The sequence below is a fragment of the Rhinopithecus roxellana genome, chromosome 2 (genome assembly GCF_007565055.1).
Source record: "Rhinopithecus roxellana isolate Shanxi Qingling chromosome 2, ASM756505v1, whole genome shotgun sequence".
NCBI classification, from domain to species: Eukaryota; Metazoa; Chordata; class Mammalia; order Primates; family Cercopithecidae; genus Rhinopithecus; species Rhinopithecus roxellana.
Window position 1 is genome coordinate 127,556,149 of NC_044550.1, and position 23,902 is coordinate 127,580,050.

The 23,902-nt window shown below is 42.3% G+C and overlaps 1 protein-coding gene across 1 annotated transcript in view; it reads right to left on the minus strand.

Moving 5' to 3' along the window:
• The window catches only part of CWH43 (cell wall biogenesis 43 C-terminal homolog), a 118,830-nt gene extending 98,366 nt beyond the window's left edge, over positions 1–20,464 (minus strand). Inside the window, exons 1-7 of the mRNA XM_030917603.1 lie at positions 20,245–20,464; positions 18,060–18,251; positions 15,171–15,291; positions 14,668–14,822; positions 11,952–12,153; positions 8,009–8,097; positions 532–789 (exon numbers count right to left, since the gene is read on the minus strand). Coding sequence (XP_030773463.1) covers positions 532–789; positions 8,009–8,097; positions 11,952–12,153; positions 14,668–14,822; positions 15,171–15,291; positions 18,060–18,251; positions 20,245–20,287 — 1,060 coding nt within the window. The 5' untranslated portion in view covers positions 20,288–20,464. The remainder of the gene's footprint in view (positions 1–531; positions 790–8,008; positions 8,098–11,951; positions 12,154–14,667; positions 14,823–15,170; positions 15,292–18,059; positions 18,252–20,244) is intronic.
• Positions 20,465–23,902: the final 3,438 nt, after the last annotated feature.

Below are 23,902 nucleotides of genomic sequence, written 5' to 3' on the forward strand. Positions count from 1 at the left end.
ACTTGGGAGGCAGAGGTAGAAGGATCGCTTGAGGACAGGAGCTCAAGGCTGCAGTGAGCTATGATCACACCACTGCACTACAGCCTGGGAAACAGAGTAAGACCTCATTTCAAAAAAACATTCATAAATGAAATTCAGGGGAACCCCAAAAAATCACAATCCCCATGTATATTTACAAGCCAACCACTGAAGTGGCAGCATGAGTATCATGATCATACCTTTTCCTAACACATCATATAACACAAGTGTTATGCTTTAGTATGGACTGAATCTTTTCACAACTAATTAATTTAAAAGACCTTTGTAGTAATAAGTATTACTCAAATGCGCTGGTAAATTAAGACATTTGTTTTTAATTTATAATTTAGACATCCCTCCAGGTTTTGTGTTTTAATCAAGAGAGTCTATTTTATTAAGAAAGCTAGATCATCCTGTTTACTTCTACCAGTTACATAAGGCGCTAAATCCTGGTCAGTCCATAAGGATATTTTTGAGCAATTATTTTAATCCAGACCTTTCAAATATACTCACCCAAAAGCACATCTGATCTTTCTCTAGCATAGACACCTCCTGGGACAAACTTAAAAGCTGTGCACCAGGCACAGAAAAATATTTCTAGAAGATAAAATATCATGGCAATGGTCATGGTTTTCCCAGGGTTTGTCCCTGAGTTAATAAGGTGTCCAAGTGCTTGAGGCCACACAGACGCAGTAAAGACGGCAAAGACACAGCCGGACATAGCTGCTGCCCACGTGTGCAGATATAGGAGCCCCGCAGCTGAAGCTGTTCCTGGTTGTGAGAGAGAGAAATGAATCAGACAGAAAAGCAGTTGAGCTTAGAGGATGACCAATTTATAGCCTTTAGAACCAGAACAGACCTTAGGGGTATACTGATCCAATCTCCAGACAGATGAGAAAACTAAGGTCTGACAAGGTTAATGTGATTTGCCCAATGTCACACAGCCAGTTACTGTCTCAACTGGAGGTAGAATGTGGATCTAGTAAATCTCAGTTCAGTGCTATTTCTTCAGAAAGGGCAGGAGGAGGGGAAAAGGCATTTTTAGGTCATTGCTGTTAAGATCCTAACAGCAATAAAAACTAAAATTATCTGTAATACCAAAAATATGTCCATTACATTTAACCAATTGGATACAGGACATTAGAAAACAGGTAGAGTGTGGTTTTTAGAACACTTCTGTTAAGGGGCTTCTAAAGGAATTTCTGTCCATCTAATGCTACCTCCTGTCCTACAAGAGGTACATTGACTTTTCCAACCACACAGCCCCAAGAGAAGAGGTAGCATTTGTATGCTCACTGCTTGAGCAATTCTGCAATCAGTTCATTCATCACCCAACAGCCTGCTAGGTGTCGGTAGCTATGCATTCTGTCTGATCCACAGCAGGCACTCTGTAAGTGTTAGTTTATTGAGCCAATGCTGAGGTCACATAACCTTTCCCCCAATTCTTGTGAAATCAGCTTTGAAATAGCACTGCAGGGTCCACTCCATCTTGGGACCATCAATATAATCCCTTTCCATAGAAAATATGGCATTTTTGAAACATTCCAATCCATGTTGTATAATTGGGACCCACCCTTCAAGGGTAGCTACAGCAGACTCTTCACTACTTGGGCCAAGAACTCCAGAAAGCAGTGGGAAGCAGAAAGTGGCTCCAGCCAGCATCTTAATGCCCCATAGCTCAATAAGTTCAGTACACTCCATTGCACCATCACAGGGCAATGCCACCTGCCTGACTGCCTATTTCTCCCCACTTCAAAAACAACATCTCTCAGATGAGCATGAGAACTAGATTCCAAGGTCCTCTACAAACCGTGGAGTTTAACTCCATAGGGAGATCTTCAAATACCTAGATCCTCAATGGAATTTTTTCATTTTAAAATAAAACAACTGTAATGCCTATTTGCTTTAGAAATTTTAAAAATACAGAACTGAAAAGAAGCAGTTTAGGATTGACTAAGATGGAGATGACCACAGCCAATATTTCTGTGTATTTCTAAGTCACCTTCTGTGTATATACAGAAGTATTTTTACATAAATGGAATTGTACCACATATTAAAGACTATATATGCTGCTTTTTATGAAACATTATATCAGGAACATTTATTAGTGTAAATAATTTTTTTCTAAAACATTTTAATGTACATATAATACTTCACTGGATAAATACACCACAATATAAGTATTTTCCTATTGCTGGCCATTTATGAAGCTTCCCATGTCAAGCTTTTAAAACAACAGTGTGATGAACACATTTTTTTGTCAATGATCCCTTGCCACATTACTTATTATTTCCTTAAAACAGATTCTTAGCAACACAACTCTTATGTTAAGGGGCATAAGTATTTTAAGGTCATGACTTGTGACCAGTTGCTTTCCTGAAAGCAACTTTCAGGAAAGCTAATTCTTGTCTTTACTTCCTGTAGAAAACCTGCCAAGTCTCAACACCTCTTAAATCCTGCCAAAATTTCATCTTTAACTTGGTAAAAATTTACCAAATATATGTAATAATGCCAAAAATCTTTACCAAATTAAAGTCAAAAAAATTCTATGACATATTAAATTGCACTTATTTGACTATTAGTGAGGTTGAATTTTTCTTACTAACTTACAATGACTGTTTTTAAAAGCATGATCCTGAATTTGATATTCTAATCTAAAGACGTTAGAATAATATTGTTAAATAGTGGTAAGATGGCCGAATAGGAACAGCTCCAGTCTCCAACTCCCAGCATGAGCGACACAGAAGACCGGTGATTTCTGCATTTTCAACTGAGGTACTGGGGTCATCTCACTGGGGAGTGCCGGACAATCGGTGCTGGTCAGCTGCAGCAGCCAAATCAGGAATGAACTTCCATTCACAATTGCTTCAAAGAGAATAAAATACCTAGGAATCCAACTTACAAGAGATGTAAAGGACCTCTTCAAGGAGAACTACAAACCACTGCTCAGTGAAATAAAAGAGGACACAAACAAATGGAAGAACATACCATGCTCATGGATAGGAAGAATCAATATCGTGAAAATGGCCATACTGCCCAAGGTTATTTATAGATTCAATGCCATCCCCATCAAGCTACCAATCAGTTTCTTCACAGAATTGGAAAAAACTGCTTTAAAGTTTATATGGAACCAAAAAAGAGCCTGCATTGCCAAGACAATCCTAAGTCAAAAGGACAAAGCTGGAGGCATCACGCTACCTGACTTCAAACTATACTACAAGGCTACAGTAACCAAAACAGCATGGTACTGGTACCAAAACAGAGATATAGACCAATGGAACAGAACAGAGTCCTCAGAAATAATACCACACATCTATAGCCATCTGATCTTTGACAAACCTGAGAGAAACAAGAAATGGGGAAAGGATTCCCTATTTAATAAATGGTGCTGGGAAAATTGGCTAGCCATAAGTAGAAAGCTGAAACTGGATCCTTTCCTTACTCCTTATACGAAGATTAATTCAAGATGGATTAGAGACTTAAATGTTAGACCTAATACCATAAAAACCCTAGAAGAAAATCTAGGTAGTACCATTCAGGACATAGGCATGGGCAAGGACTTCATGTCTAAAACACCAAAAGCAACAGCAGCAAAAGCCAAAATTGACAAATGCGATCTCATTAAACTAAAGAGCTTCTGCACAGCAAAAGAAACTACCATCAGAGTGAACAGGCAACCTACAGAATGGGAGAAAATTTTTGCAATCTACTCATCTGACAAAGGGCTAATATCCAGAATCTACAAAGAACTCAAACAAATATACAAGAAAAGAACAAACAACCCCATCAAAAAGTGGGCAAAGGATATGAACAGACATTTCTCAAATGAAGACATTCATACAGCCAACAGACACATGAAAAAATGCTCATCATCACTCGCCATCAGAGAAATGCAAATCAAAACCCCAATGAGATACCATCTCACACCAGTTAGAACGGCAATCATTAAAAAATCAGGAAACAACAGGTGTTGGAGAGGATGTGGAGAAATAGGAATACTTTTACACTGTTGGTGGGATTGTAAACTAGTTCAACCATTATGGAAAACAGTATGGCAATTCCTCAAGGATCTAGAACTAGATGTACCATATGACCTAGCCATCCCACTACTGGGTATATACCCAAAGGATTATAAATTATTCTACTACAGAGACACATGCACACGTATGTTTATTGCGGCACTATTCACAATAGTAAAGACTTGGAATCAACCCAAATGTCCATCTGTGACAGACTGGATTAAGAAAATGTGGCATAGATACACCATGGAATATTATGCAGCCATAAAAAAGGATGAGTTTGCGTCCTTTGTAGGGACATGGATGCAGCTGGAAACCATCATTCTTAGCAAACTATCACAAGAACAGAAAACCAAACACCGCATGTTCTCACTCATAGGTGGGAACTGAACAATGAGATCACTTGGACTCGGGAAGGGGAACATCACACACTGGGGCCTATCATGGGGAGGGGGGAGGGGGGAGGGATTGCATTGGGGAGTTATACATGATATAAATGATGAATTGATGGGTGCTGACGAGTTGATGGGTGCAGCACACCAACATGGCACAAGTATACATATGCAACAAACCTGCACGTTATGCACATGTACCCTAGAACTTGAAGTATAATAAAAATAAATAAAATTTAAAAAAAAGAAAAGTAAATAGTAAAAAAAAAAAAAAAGAATAATATTGTTCTCTTTGTCTTACTACAGAGAATTATCTAGAGGGAATGAAAACATCTCTCAAATTTATCTTGACTGTTATCATTTTTATTTCTATTTTTAAATAGGCTCTACATCTTAAATCTGCCAAAATTGTACTGTTTAAGTAGGTTATAAATTCAAAATTAGAATTCAAATGCTACAAAAGGGACTTTCTGTCCCATCACCCATTAGTTCCCCTTAGTGAAGGCAACCAATCCAGTGTAAGCACTTACCTTTGTATCCTTCCAGAGATACTCTACACATACAAAGAAATATATATGTGCATGCATTTCCCTTCCTTTTTGTACACCAATGGTAGCATGTGATATGACTGTTAGTCACTTTACCTTTTTCACTTAACTGTATTCCTTAACTGCTTTTGTTTGAGCCTTCCCAATAATCTCCCCCAAACCTGTACAACATCAAAGACATCAAGTGGAAGTAATGGTAACTATTTCAATAACAGTTATAATAACTCACATATAAGTTTTCAATAAATCAAGTTTTCCATGTAGTAAAATTATCCGAACACTACAGTACAATGGGGTCCTATCAATGTGTTTACTATATCTAGCCTTTTTTAAAAATAGAACTCTGGCTTTACTAATTTAACTGCTATCAACATTTAAAGCACCTGTATCTTTGCTTGTATGAAATTGTTCAGTCACTGCCATAATTAATTTCATGCTGAGTCTCCAGTTGGGATTGTCAACTTAAACTGTACAGTGGGAAAACAGGATTCCTTTGGCCACAGCTTGGTTTATTGTGTGGTTTCCAGAGATGAATCACAGTGAAAAGTGGGCACCACCTCCAGACAATTAAGCTTGCGCTCCAACTTATTGCAAGTGAATAAGTGATCAGAAAGGAAAATGAAGCTGGTGAATTATGGCCCTGCTTTCTTCTACTGCAAACAGCCTTCTAGAAGCCTTAAATCTGCTTCTCTTAGAGTCTTTAAAGCTACTATTTAATACTCCAGAGAGACAGCAAAACTAGATTAGGTTTGACTCTCAAGGATATGACCTTATTTGTCTGGGGAAATAAGTATAACACTATAGGTTCACAGCTTTTCTGTTCTTTAACTGACAGTCTATTTCTCTGTGTTCTTAAGGTTAAAATGAAGCTGTTAACTACCTGCTCAATAAGCACTTTGCTTATACTTTATGAGAAAAGGCATGATATAAATGCTGAACAAATGCTCAATGCATTTCTTTTTCCTTTTCCAAGTTATATGCAGATTAAGAAGCTTCTGTATATGCTCAATGCAAACTCAGCATTGACAAATTTTCCTGGCTCTTTCCCTGAGGAATCTCACAAATAAACCCTCTGATGAGAAGAAAGATTACTCCCACGTACACACAAACCTCCACAGGCTCCAAATACAATGCCTATCAAAAACTACATGAGCAAGTACAAACAGCTCAACAAGACTGCAATAGTGTATTCACATAGCTCCAGGAGGAAGAGGACCTGGCTAACCTCATCGATTTAGCCATGTATCTGGATTACACATACATTTCCAGGCAAATGTGATGGCGCTTATGATGTACAGAAATTCACTTGTTATGTTGTCATCCTAAATCTTCTATTACTGATACAGTCTCTCAAACACAGCATCTAGTGTACCACTCTGAATCACCAGCTTAATTAACATGTATTAACAACATCTCATCTCTCTTCACATAAACCAAATATAGTATTTGCTATATAAACCAAATATAGTATTTGCTATATAATAAAGTGGTTTTTTTTACTTAGAGTCAGCAAACCTGACTATAATCATTAAATACTGCCTTTTAAGGGAAAGGAGGAGGGCTGGCATAATTCTATTATAGGAAAATAAGTACAATGCTCCCTCCTCTTCACAAAGACTAGGGGAGAGGGAAGAGGGCGGCCCAAAACATGATTGTCTTCACTGATACTTCTGGGGTCTTAAAGGGTGTAACTGGGAAAAGATGGGTCAGGTCTTTGAGTAAGCAGACATGGACCCTAAAACTGGGTGGAAGGCTGGGAGCTCCACTGTTACATGTAAAGGAGAAAGGGAAATGGAGCTTCATCATGGAATTCTAAAGGGCATTTTTGAAACACAGAAAAGCAAGGAATCTTGAAGAGTGAAAGAAGTCTGGCAATTAGCAACATGGCAATGCACGGCCCTCATCTCCTCAGTAAAATCTGCTATTCATGAGAATTACTTAACGGGTCCACTCTATCCATCAGGTGAGGGATCGCCTAAGAACTCTGACTTGACCACTACCCAATCTATGCACCTATACACTGCTAGTGAGAGTGGAAATTAATCTAACAATTTTGGAAAACAGTGTGAAAATTCCCCAAAACAGAATCACCATTTGACCTAGCAATCCCATTACTGGGTACGTACCCAAAGGAATATAAATTGTTCTACCATAAAGACACATGCACGCATATGTTCATTGCAGCGCTATTCACAGTAGCAAAGACATGGAATCAACCTAAATGCCCATCAATGGTAAAATGGATAAAGAAAATGTGGTAATATACACCATGGAATACTACGCAGTTATAAAAAAGAATGAGATCATACCCTTTGCAGGAACATGGATGGAGCTGGGAAAAGATGGGTCAGGTCTTTGAGGCCATTATCCTTAGCAAACTAATGGAGGAACAGAAAACCAAATGCTACATGTTCTCATTAAGTGGGAACTGAATGATAAGAACACATGGACACAAAGAGGGGAACAACAGACACTGGGGTCTACCAGAGGAGGGTAGAAGGAGAGAGAAGATCAGGAAGAATAACGGGTACTAGGCTTATTACCTGGGTAACAAAATAATCTGTACAACAAGCCCCCATTGCACAAGTTTACTTATATAACAAACCTACATATGTACCCCTGAACTTAAAAATTATCAATCAATCAATCTCACTTGTACCCCATAAATTTATACAAATAAAATTTTTTTAATTAAAAATCAAGAATTTGTATGAATCTGCTACTTAACACATGTGCCTTGTTTATGTATTTTTAAGAGTAGGTAGTATTATGGTAGTGTAGTCCAGGAAAGCAGCACAGCCACAGGAGGAAGAGGAGGCGGAGGTAGAAGGAAGCAGGAACTCAGAGCAAGCAGTCACCAGTGACCTTGGTGACATCTGCGTTATAGTTGCTGCTGCTGGTTGCAACAGCCCATTTGGCCACAGTACATATTTATATGGTTGTATCTACTTTCAGTTGAGTTGTGCATGCTTGTAAACAAACTGGATAACCAAGCTCAGTGATGGTCTATCTGCAGGTAAATTCCACATACCTGTAACCCACCAGATCAAACCAGCACCACGAAACCATGAACAAGCTGGAAGCATTAATCCACTTGCCAAGCACAGCAGTACTGCACCTCTGTGAAAAAGGACATGCTCTGAGACATGTGACATTAGTAATATTTCATCATCCCGAATATAAAATAGAAATATACCTCCCACCTCTGGTTACATATAAGAAATAATGTGTGTGGAACAACCGGTGAGATCATGAGAGCCCACTGGGAGCCAATATTATACACATTCAGAACAGAGAAGGAATAAAAACTCCGCCATGAGATCAATGCTATCTGCCAACTTATCATGTAAACGCAGTAACCAAGCTTTCTCAGACTATTAAAGTGCAGTCCATGTTGGTCATGTAACATTTTAAATGACTCTGCCAAGAACAAAAAGAAAAACTCATTGGAATGGTTTCTATTTAGTTTGCTTTTTTTTCTTTCTTTCCTCTACCTCAATACTGCTCTTGCCTAGAGTCTCTGCCTTCCCAAGACCAGTGTCAGTTTGATAAATAACTGATAGCTGTGTGTCTTTTAAAACAACCACAAATGATTTTATTATTTTGCTATTTTGGCAAAAAGTTGCAAAAGGAGGAAAAAAGAAATATAACTAAACTTTAGAAGGAAACCCAGAAATAATAATAGCTAGAACATAGGACTCATTTAAGTAGCTGTCACATAAATTAGGTTCAAAAACATAGCATACACTATATACTAGGCACTATTTTAAGATTTTCCCCTGTAATTATTATTCATTTAATTCTCATGCACCTGTAAGGTAATTGCTAATATTATCCCCATTTTGCAGAGGAGAATACTGGGGGAAAGAGCACATAAGTAACCTGCTTGAGGTCAAACACAGTAGCCCACATAGGACTAAGAATCTGAAATGGTCCTCAGGCTCTGAGGTGAGGCTCGTAGCCGTATTACTACCTGCTTCTACCTGTGTAAGAATGACCCTGGGGCTACAGAAGACCAGATGTGAGAAGAGGCCATGAAGGACAGTGTGGGTATTTTTCTACTGCCAAATCAACAACAAATATTTTTGAGTGCCCACCATGTGCCAGGCTCTGTTCTAGGTGTTTGGGATGCATCAATGAACAACGATCCCTTTCTCCCATAGAGCTCACATTCCGGTGGGGGAGACTTATAATAAACACCATTAATAAATAATGCAGATAGGGCCAGGCAGAGCGACTCATGACGGTAATACCAGCACTTTGGGAGGCAGAGGTGGGAGGACCGTTTGAGGTCAGGAGTTTGAGACCAGCCTGGACAAAATAGTGAGACCTAATAATAATGAAGATTATCAGAAGGCAGAAAGTGCTACAGAACACTAAGAGTGATGAGGTCACTAGTGTTGGCGTGGGCTAAGGAGAAGCCAGAACATGTGACCAAGACACAGTTTGTCCTCCCTTGTCCTCCCAGGGCCACAGACGACACTGCTCCTTTGGTTTCCCAAGGCCTTTCAGCACCTTCGGGGCCTCCCTCTCACCTTTTCCCCATCAAACATACCTATGAACCATTTCCTTAAGTATAATCTGGTGAATTTCAGAAAGCAATTCCTACTATGATGAGGGTGAGCGATGATGGTCTAACGCAACATTTCTCAAGCTGGTTCTGAGAAACACGCCTACTCTGTCAGGTATTAATAGATGTTCTAAAGGAGAATTCCATGTTCAAATAACTTTGGGAAACCTCCAAACGTCTCTAATATGCTGATATGCACTGTGAAGTACAAAGAAAGGAAGATTGAAATGTACTATTTCCTCAACCTATTTGATGTAGAAGCATTTTCTTTTTCTCATTAACATCTCAAGAAACCAGCATCTCACAGGGAAGACGCTGTGTCTTCCCAAACCAGCACAGTTTGGGAAATGCTGGTCTTGTGAGTTGCATTTCCATCTTCAATGTCTCACTCTAACATACAGGATTAGGAAATGTCTGAAAAGCAAACCCTCATTTTATATATGTGAGAAAGTTTCCCCCTGAAGTTTAGTTACATTCTTCTTGTGAGAAAGGCAAGGCCAGGGATGTAACATGATTGGCCCAGAGTTGAATGGTGAGTTTCTCCTGGCTACCAGGACTCACCATTTACAATTAAAATTCTTCCTTTACTCTGCCACAAAACATATGCTTGTTCTCACAAGTAACTCTGGAAACTAAGCTTTAACACGTAGGAATAAACTTCTTCCTTCCCCTCTGTCCTTTTGTTCCTTTCTTTCTTCTCTGCCTTCCTCCCAGATATGGAGGAAGATACAGACTCTAAATGAAATAATATTTTCAAACGTCCTTGTTCAGTACTTGACACAGAGTAAGCAATCAATATTCATTCATTTTCCCATTCCCTGCCCTCAAGGGGCTTAGTATCTGGACAGGAAGAAAGACATTTTTTAAAATCTGTAATACAGAATAATAAAGTTTCTAACAGATACATATATATGTGTGTGTGTGTACACACATATATAACACATACACAAAAATTGATTGATTCAAAGTATTATAGTATGTGGCATAAAGAAGGGATCCCCTGTAGTAATAAGAGAAGAATTCACAGAGAAATGTTTGAGCTGGGTTTTGAAGGGAGTAGGGCTTACCAGGACATCAAGACAGTAAAGCAAGCCCAGGCAGTGGGGGGACTGGAAGAGTCTGGCACTTCCAGAGAACCGCAAGTGGGTTTGGCTCAGGTGAAGCAGGAGGATAAGATTAGAACGCATTTGGAAAGGTAAGTAGGGGACCAGATCCTGCCTCATGTGGGAGAATTGGGGGCAGTATTTTCCCAGTGTATTGTGGGGGAAACTGCTGAGAGCTTATGAGTAAAGGAGTGGTGGAATCAGATTTGCATTTTACAGAGATCATTCTGGAGCCATGTGGAGAAGATTCTGCTAAAGAGAGACAATTAGGAGACAACAGTAATAGCCTGAATGAAAAAATGGTGAGGACTCCACTAAGGCAGATGTGCTTAGGGATGGAGAGGAAGGGTTTAATCTAAAAGAAGTCACAGAACTGAGTTGGAGAAAATGAGGAAGATGGAGAATTCTGGGCGAACTCTTGGTTTCAGGTTTGGATAATGAGGTGGACAGACAAAGTGGACCTGGGCATGGGGGAAGAAGAACATGCGTGGAGGACTGGGAAATACTGAGTTCAGATTTGGACAGGCTGAGGTTGACAAGCCTGTGGGATATGCCCAGATCCCTGCTGGGGAAAGATCCAGTAGGCAGCTGCATGCCTTCAATTGTAAGAATTGAGCACTACAAGAGAGAAAAGATATCGGAGGCAGATCTTTTAAGAGTTGCTCCAATTTTTTTGCAAGAAGAGATGGAGCCAGTTACAAGAGAAAGATGTGTCAGGAAGAGTAGAGAGAGGGTTAATAAGGACAAAACACAAGGACCAGCACTTGACTCCAGACTACTAACTCCCTGTGTGTCCCACGGCTGGAACAAGAAAGTACCAGAAGATGCAGGGATCTCCTGGGGCTGCCCTCCTTCGCTGAGAATAGAGATCTGTGCCCCAGGCAGTCAACCTAGTCTCCTCAGGGGACTGTGGTCTTGTCCTACTAAATGCCCATAACCATAACCAGAGGGTCTGGAGGAAATGGCCAGGGAGTGCTGCTCCTCTCCCGCCACTGAGAATATTCTTCTGTGCAAGCATTCCTCGGGATGTCTATGCTGAAGCTCTGGAAACCTCTTATTTAGCTGTGAGCAACCATTGGGCCTCCCACATCTACTTTTCAGCAATCCTTCTGCACAGGGGAAAAGACCCTTCCAGTGCCTTTCTCTCCAGAGCACACAATAATTTCATGCCATATTCTGATATCTAGGGAGAGTGGGTATGAAATATCTGGCTAGCACAGACCTAGCTGTCTGACAAAGGAGGCATTGCTTTCTCCAGGTATAACTGCCAATTTTGTGATTGCTTTCAAATCCAAACTCACCCAAATGGGTTAGGATCTGGCCCTGGATGTGGATGCCCACTCACTGCCCATCTGGAAACAAGAGAGACTTCTCCAAAAACCCAGTGGGTGAGGAACACAAGGCTACCAAAGGCAGCCCCTGCCAGCAGCCAGTTGGGTCTAGAGGCCATCCCCGTGGCTGCCTCGCCAGTCTTCTTTTCTTCAGGTTTACTGCAGTCACCATCTAGAATTTAAAAATACATATATGGAAAAAGTTTAGTTATATGGAAATTTGCACCCTATATTTAGCAGACATTAAGGAAGAAATGGTATTTGGCTTCAAGAAGCTTACTTCAGAAGAGGAGATGAGACATGCAACTAAACTACGAAGCTAAACATGCTGACAGCTATTTAGTGGGAGAGATAATTCCATGCAGGCCAGATAAGGAATGGTTTAAGGGAGAAAAGGCATTTTGGAATTCAACAGGTGAAAATGCAGAAAATTATTTGCTTCATGTGAAGTTAAGGCATTGCAGAAAAAGTGTCCGAGAACAAATGTACAAATTGAGTGGAACATTTCCAGTACACAGGCTGCTTCCTCCCAAAGAACAGGGCTGTCATCTAACCCTCTGTGGATGCAGTGCATTGATTGAGCAGCCACTGTGCACCAACCCCTCTTCCGAGCCCTGTATATTGACTTTATATTAACTCATTTAACTTTCACAACAACTTTATGAGGTAGGCTCTACTATTAATCCTATTTTACAGATTAGAAAACAGGGCAGGATGCAGTGGCTCGTGCCTGTAATCCCTGTACTTTGGGAGGCCGAGACGAGTGGATCACCTGAGGTCAGGAGTTTGAAACCAGCCTGGTCAACATGGTGAAACCTGTCTGTACTAAAAATACAAAAAAAAAAAAAAAAATTAGCCAGGCACAGTAGCAGACACCTGTAATCCCAGCTACTCGGGAGGCAGAGTCAGGAAAATCACTTGAACCTGGGAGGTGGGGGTTGCAGTGAGCCGAGATTGCAACACTGCACTCCAGCCCAGGCAACAAGAGTGAAACTCAGTCTCAAAAACAAGAAAACAGACCCAGAGAGATCAGGTAGCCTTTCCAAGTTCACACAGCTAATAAAGAGAACCTAGGAACCTGGGATTGGAGCTTAGGCATTGTAGCTCCTTGGTACTATTTAGCCAAGAGGTCCAATTCATCACAGTAATGACTTTACACACAAAACTGTAACAACTGGAGAAGATGCCAGCAGGAGGACTCCTTCATAGAAATAGAGAGAGCATATTGGGCAGACACTTTGTGACCCCCATCCTACCCTCTACAGGATGGAAGGAAGGTCTTAGGGTCTGACTGTATGACTGGCAGTCTAATTTCCCAAGAAAGCTTCTCTGACATTAACAGGATCAGAGGGAGGAGGGGCAGAGCTGAGAGCAGTGGGGATGGGATGGAGTGGGGGAGGGCGGTAGTGACAGAAGGGAGGCCAGGGATATGGGGGCTCAGCAGAGAGTTTTGAGGAAAAAGAGCCATCTAAACTGAATTTGCTGAGTGAAATGCAGTGTATGACAGTGGGTGACCCCACCCCCACACAGGACCCAACAAATCTTCAAAGGAAACTACAAAAAATACTTGGTATGCTCAGATAGGCTGAGAAGGTGCATGATGAACAGTCAGTTTTATAAAGAAAGGCACAGAGCAGAAATGGAGGAAGGGACTGCCAGCCAGGAACTGGGTCACATACATTTAAAACAGAGGCCAGATAGAAGAAAAGTCAGGAAATGTGAACAGTACCCTGAAGTTCAGATCTTTATCAAGCTGTACCTGTGAAATGGGCTGCCCGAGTCTCTGCCTCTAGATATGAATGTAAAACATATGTTAGGGGACCAGACCAAGTTCTAAGTCTTCTGCTATTAATATCATGTGGTCAATTTACTGACATAATTTCCCTCTATTCTCATTTCATGCCAAACTAGGGGGCACAGGGGAAATTATACAAGCACTTTGTTTGTGGTGAGCCGATACCCTCTAAACTTCCATTAATCTGTGATATTTCACCTTGTAGTTACAGAACAGTGACTCACTGAGAGTTACACAAAAAGCTAGGAGCAAGTTAACTAGAATCCACTAATACTTCTCCCTTCTTTTTAGAAGAGTCTCGGGTTGGTTTATAAAACAAACTCCAAGCTGGGCATGTTTCTGTGTCAGAGAAAGCTGGCCCCTGGGAGATACAGGTGATTGGAAAGTTGGTATGCATATGCAAGGTTTCCTTTCTTTTCAAGTCTTAGATTTGGAGCTTCAGACCTCTGGAAGAAAAAAACACAGGAAGTTCCAGGGACAGCTATAGGTCACAGAAACTTTCCTTAGTGTTACAGATGTACTGGGTCAGTGTGGAGGTGGAGGATGGAGAATCCCATCCTAGACAGCCCTGACCAGGGGGAAGGAGGAGGAAGACAGAGCCGAATGAGAGCTGGGGTATAAGGCCTGGTTCCCGTCTCCCACTGCCACGGTGCTACAAACCAGTGATGGTATTTTATTTTCACCCTCTGTCTGTACAGGCAAGGAAAATGTGCCTCCTGCTTAGCAAATAGCCCACTGGTTGCACCAATTATTATTTCAGAGGAAGAAAAAGCTGAAATATAGATATAATGCAGAAAGATTACTTTTATAGATTTTCTTTCCAAGATGTGGAACATTCACATAGGAAATGTAAGCTCTGCAAAAGAGAAAATTCCAAAGTTACTATATTACCTGTGCCAATACGATCAAGTGTGGCTATGGCACTTAATGTCAGTATCACTTTGTTGGACATCTGATAACTCCAGACTGGGTTTAGTGAAGTGTACCATATGCGTAGAACAACAAGAACAATCTGTCCTAAAATGAATCCCCAAATTCTGAGGTACCTGTAAGTGCAAAAGTATTTTTAAACACTTTTTATGTGGACTCAATGTACTATGTCCATCATGAATTTCACAGTTTCATAGAATAAGTAGCTGAAATAGTCTTGTTGGTAATCTGCAATAATGAACGTGACTTAGCCTCTATATAGCAACTTAAGCAACTTGCTATAATTCTTTAATTTTCAAAACCTTATTGAGATTGATGGCAAGTGTTCACGTCCTTGTTTTGGGAAAAGGAAAAAAAGGAGACTTCAACAAGACCGTATGGAAGGTAAAAACTATAACCTGGAACTCCTGGCCCCAGGTTTCCCTTTGGTAACTGACTATAAGTACATGAAACATTAACCATACCTTTGCAAACGACTTCCTGACCACCAAGTCACAGCTTGCACTATCAGCGAGGAAGACACCCCAAGTGCAAGAATCATCAGTCGAAGTTTGGCATTTGGAGCCTGGAATGAGGCTATGCTGCCTACAAACAAAATAGGGAGAGCTAAGCAGTCCTGGCAAGCATGGATTGGAACTCCATAATCTGCATTTGATGAATGTTATCTGATACCATCTTTATACTCAAGAAGACATAGTTGATGTATAATTTTATATATGTATTTAAAATTTTTATTGAAATACAATTCACATATCATAAAAGTCACCATGTTAAAATATACAATTCAATGATTTTTAGTATACTCATAAAGTTGTGCAACAATCACCACTATCAAATTCCAGAAAAATTTCATCACCCCAAGAAGAAGCCACATCCCCATTAGCAGGTCACTTCTCATTCCCTTCTCTCCACATCCCCTAGCCTCTGGCAACCACTAATCTATTTTCTGTCTCTACGAATTTTTCCGGTTCTGGACATTTCATATTAAAGTGTACAATATGTGGCCTTTTGTGACTGCCTTCTTTCTCTTACCATAATATTTTCAGGGTGCATCCAGGTTGTAGCATGTATCAGTGTTTCATTACTTCTCATAGCTACATAATATTCCATTGCATGTATATACTACATTTTGTTTATCCATGTATCAGTTGATGGGCATTTAGGTTGTTTCCATTTTGTGGCTCTCATGAATAATGCTGCTATGAAGATTTGTGTATAAGTTTATGTGTGAGCAGATGCTTCTGTTTTTCTTGGGTATATACCAAGGAATAGAGTTGTTAGATCATATGATAACTGTTTCTGTTACACTTTGCCAAAGCAGCTGTGCCATTTTACATTTCTTACATTTCTACCAGTAATGTGTGAAGGTTCCCATTTCTCCACATCCTTGCCAACACTTATTATTGTCTGTCTTTTTTGATTATAGCCATCCTGGTGGGTCAAAAATAATCTAAATTGATAGGAGTATGAACTGGTTTAATTAACCTAGAGTATCTGAGGTGCCAGAAGTGAGATGGCATGTAACGCTCATACCCTCTCTGTATTTATATAAGAATATCTCAGGACTCTAAAAACAAAGTTGTTTCATGTCCTTAAGAAGCATTTGAAGGGAGTTTTAAAGCAAGTCATGGCTTACTTCAGCCTCTGTTTAGCAAAAACAAAGCTCAATGGTCACCTGGAGCAGCATTTAGCAGAGATTGGCCACTTCCTCCTCAACTCTGAGTAATGTTCCCTACCTATTTCATATTTCCAAATATAATTCTACTTCTGCTCAAGGTGATAGGTTTTCATGGAGGAAGAAAGTGAAAAGGGAACAGGAAGCATAGAAATAAAATAGAATATCTACCCCAAACTTATTTTATATCACATCCCTTACAGTCACCAGAAGTTACTGGGCCAAAAATGGATTAAAGTAATGGAAACTGTCCGAGTTTCCACTCAGTCTGTGGATGTATAGGTAAGGTCAACATAGGCAGCACCAAAGGTGACAAGAAAGTATCACCTATGAGATCACTCCCATAAAATCAACCTGAAGTGTGATAAGAAAATGAATCTTGCAAGACTCAGAGCTATGGTGGGTCATGGAAGGATACTGTAAGCCAATGCCATTTGAAATCAATTACTATATACTCAGTTCAGGATAGGAAACTTAATTTGTTATTTCTGGAGCTGAAAAGTTCAAGACCATTTGACACGTCTTTCAATTCCTATGGACACCAACTTTGTAAAGGGCACACTTTTCAGGAGTTTTTACCACTATCCTTCTGAGTCTGAGTTGTTTTAAAAACAAGAGCTCTAGGCCATGAGCAGTGGCTCACACCTATAATCTCAGCACTGTGGGAGGCCAGGGAGAATGGCTTGAGCTCAGGAGTTCGAGACCAGCTGAGCAACATAGCGAGACTTCATCTTTACTGACACAAAACAAAACAAGAGCTCTATACCTTTGTGGGGATCCACAGAAGTCAATGCACTGACTGTGTTGTGCCTTCAGAAAAGCGATGGCAGTGTCGTAGTGAAATGTCACCATGCAACACATGACTGTGAGTATATCTGCAGGATATATTTCTAGAAGTAGAATTTCTGGTGAAATGTGCTTATTTGTAATTTTGATACTACTACTAAATTATTCTCTATAGAGGTTGTGCCAATGGACACGCACCAGCAATGTATGAGTGCCTGTTTCCCCACCCTGACTGCACAGTGCAGTCAGACTATTCTTTGCTGATCTACTTGTCAAACTATAGATAAGCATATCTGTATGTGTATAATTTATGATCTATACATTTGATTCCATTTTTAATCAAATCATTGTATTTCCTTTCCAGTGAATTGATCAGATCCTGTGCCCCCTTTTCTATTGAGTTGTTGGTCTCTTTTTATTATTGGTTTGTGGGAACTCTATATATTACAGAAATTAGCCCTTTGGAAGAGTTGCAAGTATTTTTCCTAGTTTCTTGTTTGACTGCTTACTGTGGTGTTTGTCATCATAATCTTCACATTTCTTGTGAATTATTATTTAACAAACTTTTTAAAATGGCTCCTGAGTGTTATGTCACAGATGGAAAGAAAAACACAATATATTCAAGAGTTGATCAGTTATTTAAAGTATCTTTCCCCTACTCATTTCAATGATTTTTAGGTCTTTCTAGTCTGGCAAAAACATTGTAAATGTAAAACACATTGACTTTCAGTCTAGTCTTCCAATTACTAAAGCTCTTCTTAGGTAGTGGTAAGGGAAAAAGAAATATTTGATTTTTTAAATTCAAACATTTAGCTTTCAAAGAACAGTCTACATAATCTCACTTGATTTTTAACTAAAACAAAAAAATTAAAGAAACTCTTTTAAATCTTACCAACAGTGATCATCCTCAGCAGGGTTAGCATCCACTTCTTGTTAACCAATTTCCAGAAAGGAGTAATTGTTAGGAATATTGGAGAAAGGAACGCTATACTAAAACCTTCAAGCCCAGTGAGTTCTAGTGTTTGCAAAGGAAAGTAATAGATCATCGGTCCCAGGTCATGGTAGAGAGACCAAGAAATATATCCTACAAAAAAAAAAAGTTAAAGAGAGAAAGTGTAACTTCGGCATTGTTTCTAACAATAGCCCTATCCCTCCACTCCAGCCACTAGGGCTGGCCATTCTTCTTTATGACTCTGGCCTGAACTGGGTTCCAGTTGTTTCCACTGACAGGAAACAAAACAAGAGCACTACACCTGTGTAGGGATTCGCAGAACTCGCTGCACTGACTGTGTTGTGCCTTAAGAGACCGACAGACAGAAAAGTGATGGCAATTTCCTAGTGAAATGTCAATATGTAATGCATGACTCTGAGTATACCCGTAGGATATATTCCCAGAAGTGAAATTTCTGGTGAAACGTACGTATTCCCCCCCTCCTCACATCAGGCCCTGGTAGAGGATGGCTTCCTGCTGCCATGAGTCTCTCAGCATCCCTTGCTTGTTCCTTGCCTATATGGCTGTAGACAATCTCTTTATTAAGTCCTATTCATTTGGACCATCTGAGTTGAATTTGGCTTCCCGTCAGGACCCTGACTGACAAAATTTTCTTACCTACATTGTCCCCTGTATAATGAAAAATATTGTGAGAGTCCAAAAGGGCAGCAAGCAGCAGGACTCCCTCCTGCAACCCCAGACTACACCCAAAACACTTGAGTGAGGCAGCAGTCATTCCCTTGAGTAGACCATTTTCAGTCCAAACCTTAGGAGGCAGTGCAGGGTAGTGGAATACCCAGATCTGAAGTAAGTTGCACCTCTGCCGACAACCGCTGTATAATCTTGAGCAATGATGATAATTAACGCTATGGGCACTTGCCACGCACTAGGATTGGTGCTAAGTATTAAACACGGAACATCTGTCTCATTCCTTATACAGCCCCCTATGCTATGAGATGGCTAGTATTTCCACTCGCCTCTTATAAATGCAAAAACTAACTAAGAAAGAACAAAACAACAAGCAAAACCCTGAGACTCAGAAAGATAAATGAGTACCTAAGGTTACACAAGTAGCAAATGTCAGAGTTGCCATAACTCTAAGCAGCCTGGGTCCAAAGGTAGCCCCTCTAACTACTAGGTGTGGGAACTTTCTGCCAACTGACTTTCCAACTCCGCTTCTTAGTCTGCAAAACTTTCAACCCCTTCAGAGTTGTTGGGAGGATTAACTGAGATCAAGTGCACTGAGTACTAGCACCTGAGGTACTTATTGAATGCTAGGCACTGTACATCTCCCAACTTATAGATACAGGCTGAGCCAGAAAAAAAAATAATAATCTGAAGCCCTCCTGAGAATTACTAGCTCCCAGAAAATCAAGTTCTCAGGAAGGCGCCCCACCCACACCAGAGGGATCTTTGTTTTGTAACGAACCTGGGATTCCAGCAATATCCCAAATGTTTGTCTGGGAACTTTGATTTTATTACTCACACAGCTCCGACAGAATTACACCAATAAAATTGTCCTTGGGATTTTGTAAAGCTGGTGAGAGAGCACATGAGACTCGAGTCCGATGTTTTTCGCCAAATGCCCAAGTGTGCAGCCGACACCGGGGCCACTTGTCCTGGGCCCAGCCCACGGCAGCAGCTGCCGCCGGGTGTTCACCTACAGCTCCTGGGGAAAACGGGTGCCCCTTTCCTTCTGAATTTTAAAGTTCAGCACTGAATTGTATTAAGTTAAACTTAAGGGCCACGAGTGGGGGTCTTTGGGGACTATACCGGCCTCGCCGGGTCAAGGCCGACAGGAGGGGAATTCGCGCTCCTTGGGCACAATCCCAGAGCTGCTGGGAACTCGGGCGACGGCGTCTTCTGCGGGCGCCTCGCAAACTCAGTTTGAGGACTTCCATCTAGGTCTTTTCCTTTATTCCCTTCAGTAGGAAAAGTTCCCAGGGGACGATAAGCATCTCCACTCTGGGCACGGAGCGCCCTTTTCCTCCTACCCGAACTCAGCCAACCTGGCCTACCACCGCGGCTCTGGACAGGACCGGGAGAGCTGGCACCAGCAAACGCGCTGGGAGGCGCTTCGGCTTACCCAGCAGCGACTCCAAGAGGATTTCTCTCCACAGCGAGGGCATCGCCGCGGCGCTGGGCAGCGCTTTCCGGGAAAGCCGTGCGGGCCGGGCCTGCTGCCCTAGTCCTGCGCCCCCAGGTCCCCGCAGCCGCGTCCTCCCGTACCTGCGTCCGCGCACCTTGTCCCCGCGTCCCCTTGCCAAGCGAGCCCCAACAAGCTGTCCCACTTGCTGAACCGAGGCGGGGTGGGGCCGGTCCGACCGCCCCTTCCCGACCACACCTAGCCTCACCTGCCCGAGCCTGGCCTGGCCTGGCGCCACCTGTGCGCGTTGCGCCACCTCGGGAGCCTCTGGTCCCCGCCTTCGCCCACTCGGCGCGAGTCCCAGCGGCACCCTTGGCCGGCGCAGGGGACTTGCGTCTCGACTCTGACTCTGCTATCTGGCCAGAACCCGGAGCAGCCCCGGGGATGTAGCGCTGCCAGAACCCAGGAGGGAGCGAACAAATGCAACTCCGGACCAGCGGTACCCTTGTTTAGACAAGGCCCAAAGGGGTGCGCCGCGAGAAGAAAGTAGACAGGAAGGACCGCTGGAGACCCAGATTGGGACCCTGGAGGAGCAGGTCCTGTACACCGGCTCCGGCGCTCTGGAAGCCTTAGGTGACCACGGGGTGCGAACCCGACTGTGGACATCTTCAGGCCAGGGCGACGTGTTGGAAGCGTGCCGGCAGGGCATGGGCCACTCTTTCTCAACTTTGAGAGTAAAAATGCAATTTGTTAATTGCCTCCTAGCAAAGGGGTCCAAAATTCTAGCGGCTGCAAGATTTTCTCGGAGGAGAGAAAGTAACTGATGCGAGTGGAAACCCAGCCCTCCCCCAGCTTATTAGTAATGATATTTGAGAGTGCTTATCTCTAAAGAGAAGGTGGGAGACTTTCTGATTAATGTGGCCAGTGAACTAGGCCAGCTATTTCTCCCTCAAATGTATCACACCCAGGAGGTCTTGAACTTGTTTAAGAACCCCTGAAAGCAATTTATTTTAATGTACTTTAATTTCTTAAGAAGAGCTTATTGTTTATCAGTTCCAGAAAGTTTGCTCTGAAATTAAGCAATAATGGCATGCCCAAAAAGTATTAGAATCACATTAGCAGCAATCATTGCTATTAAATAGGAGTATTGAGCAAAGAGGTTTTGTTTTGTTTGAGACGGAGTCTTGCTCTGTCGCCCAGGCTGGAGTGCAGTAACATAATCTCGGTTCATTGCAACCTCCGCCTCCTGAGTTCAAGCCATTCTCCCGCCTGAGCCTCCTGAGCAGCTGGGACTACAGGCACGCGCCACCACGCCCAGCTAATTTTTGTGTTTTTAGTAGAGACGGAATTTCACCTTATTGGTCAGGCTGGTCTCGAACTCCTGACCTCGTGATCCACCCACCTTGGCCCCCCAAAGTGCTGGGATTACTAGAGTGAGCCACCGTGCCCGGCCAAGTAAAGAGTTCTTAATTGGTTAATTACTAGCTAGTACTCTCAATCTCAAGGATAGATATATAGATTAATGAAACAGAAGTGAGAGACTGGAGATAAACCCCCTTTTAGGGTCAAATGAGTTTCACAAACTTGCCAAGACAATTCCATGGGGAAGAGTCTTTTCAAAAAATGATTCTATGACTACTATCTGTATGCAAAAGAATAAAGTTGGATCCATATTTCACACCATACACAAAAATGAACTCGAAATGGATCAAAGACCTAAATGTAAGAGATAAAACTGTAACACGGGGGGCGGAGCAAGATGGCCGAATAGGAACAGCTCCAGTCTCCAACTCCCAGCGCGAGCAACACAGAAGACCGGTGATTTCTGCATCTTCAACTGAGGTACTGGGGTCATCTCACTAGGGAGTGCCGGACAATCAGTGCGGGTCAACTGCTGCAGCCTGACCACCGAGAGCTGAAGCAGGGCGAGGCATTGCCTCACCTGGAAGCCAAGGGGGAAGGGAATCCGTTTTCCTAGCCAGGGGAACTGAGACACACAACACCTGGAAAATCGGGTAACTCCCACCCCAATACTGCGCTTTAAGCATACAGGCACACCAGGAGAATATATCCCACACCTGGCCGGGAGGGTCCCACGCCCACGGAGCCTCCCTCACTGCTAACACAGCAGTCTGCGGCAATCTATCTGCAAGGCAGCAGCGAGGCTGGGGGAGGGGCGCCCCCCATTGCTAAGGCTTAAGTAGGTAAACAAAGCCACTGGGAAGCTCGAACTGGGTGGAGCTCACAGCAGCTCAAGGAAGCCTGCCTGTCTGTAGTCTCCACCTCTGGGGAGAGCGCACAGCTGAAGACCAACAGGGGAAGCAGCGGGGGCCGGTGCAGACGCAAACGACTCTGTCTGACAGCTTTGGGGAGAGCCGTGGATCTCCCAACACGGAGGTTGAGATCTGAGAACGGACAGACTGCCTGCTCAGGTGGGTCCCTGACCCCTGAGTAGCCTAGCTGGGAGACATCCCCCACTAGGGGCAGTCTGACACCCCACACCTCACAGGGTGGAGTACACCCCTGAGAGGAAACTTCCAAAGGAAGAATCAGACAGGTACACTTGCTGTTCAGCAATATTCTATCTTCTGCAACCTCTGCTGCTCATACCCAGGCAAACAGGGTCTGGAGTGGACCTCAAGCAATCTCCAACAGACCAACAGACAGTCCTTCTGACTGTCAGAAGGAAAACTATGAAACAGGAAGGACACCTATACCAAAACCGCATCAGTACGTCACCATCATCAAAGACCAGAGACAGATAAAACCACAAAGATGGGGAAGAAGCAGGGCAGAAAAGCTGGAAATTCAAAAAATAAGAGCGCATCTCCCCCTGCAAAGGAGCGCAGCCCATCGCCAGCAACGGATCAAAGCTGGTCAGAGAATGACTTTGACGAGATGAGAGAAGAAGGCTTCAGTCCATCAAACTTCTCAGAGCTAAAGGAGGAATTACGTACCCAGCGCAAAGAAACTAAAAATCTTGAAAAAAGAGTGGAAGAATTGACAGCTAGACTAATTAATGCAGAGAAGATCATAAACGAAATGACAGAGATGAAAACCATGACACGAGAAATACGTGACAAATGCACAAGCTTCAGTAACCGACTCGATCAACTGGAAGAAAGAGTATCAGCGATTGAGGATCAAATGAATGAAATGAAGTGAGAAGAGAAACCAAAAGAAAAAAGAAGAAAAAGAAATGAACAAAGCCTGCAAGAAGCATGGGATTATGTGAAAAGACCAAATCTACGTCTGATTGGGGTGCCTGAAAGTGAGGGGGAAAATGGAACCAAGTTGGAAAACACTCTTCAGGATATCATCCAGGAGAACTTCCCCAACCTAGTAGGGCAGGCCAACATTCAAATTCAGGAAATACAGAGAACGCCACAAAGATACTCCTCCAGAAGAGCAACTCCAAGACACATCATTGCCAGATTCACCAAAGTTGAAATGAAGGAAAAAATCTTAAGGGCAGCCAGAGAGAAAGGTCGGGTTACCCACAAAGGGAAGCCCATCAGACTAACAGCAGATCTCTCGGCAGAAACTCTACAAGCCAGAAGAGAGTGGGGGCCAATATTCAACGTTCTTAAAGAAAAGAATTTTCAACCCAGAATTTCATATCCAGCCAAACTAAGTTTCATAAGTGAAGGAGAAATAA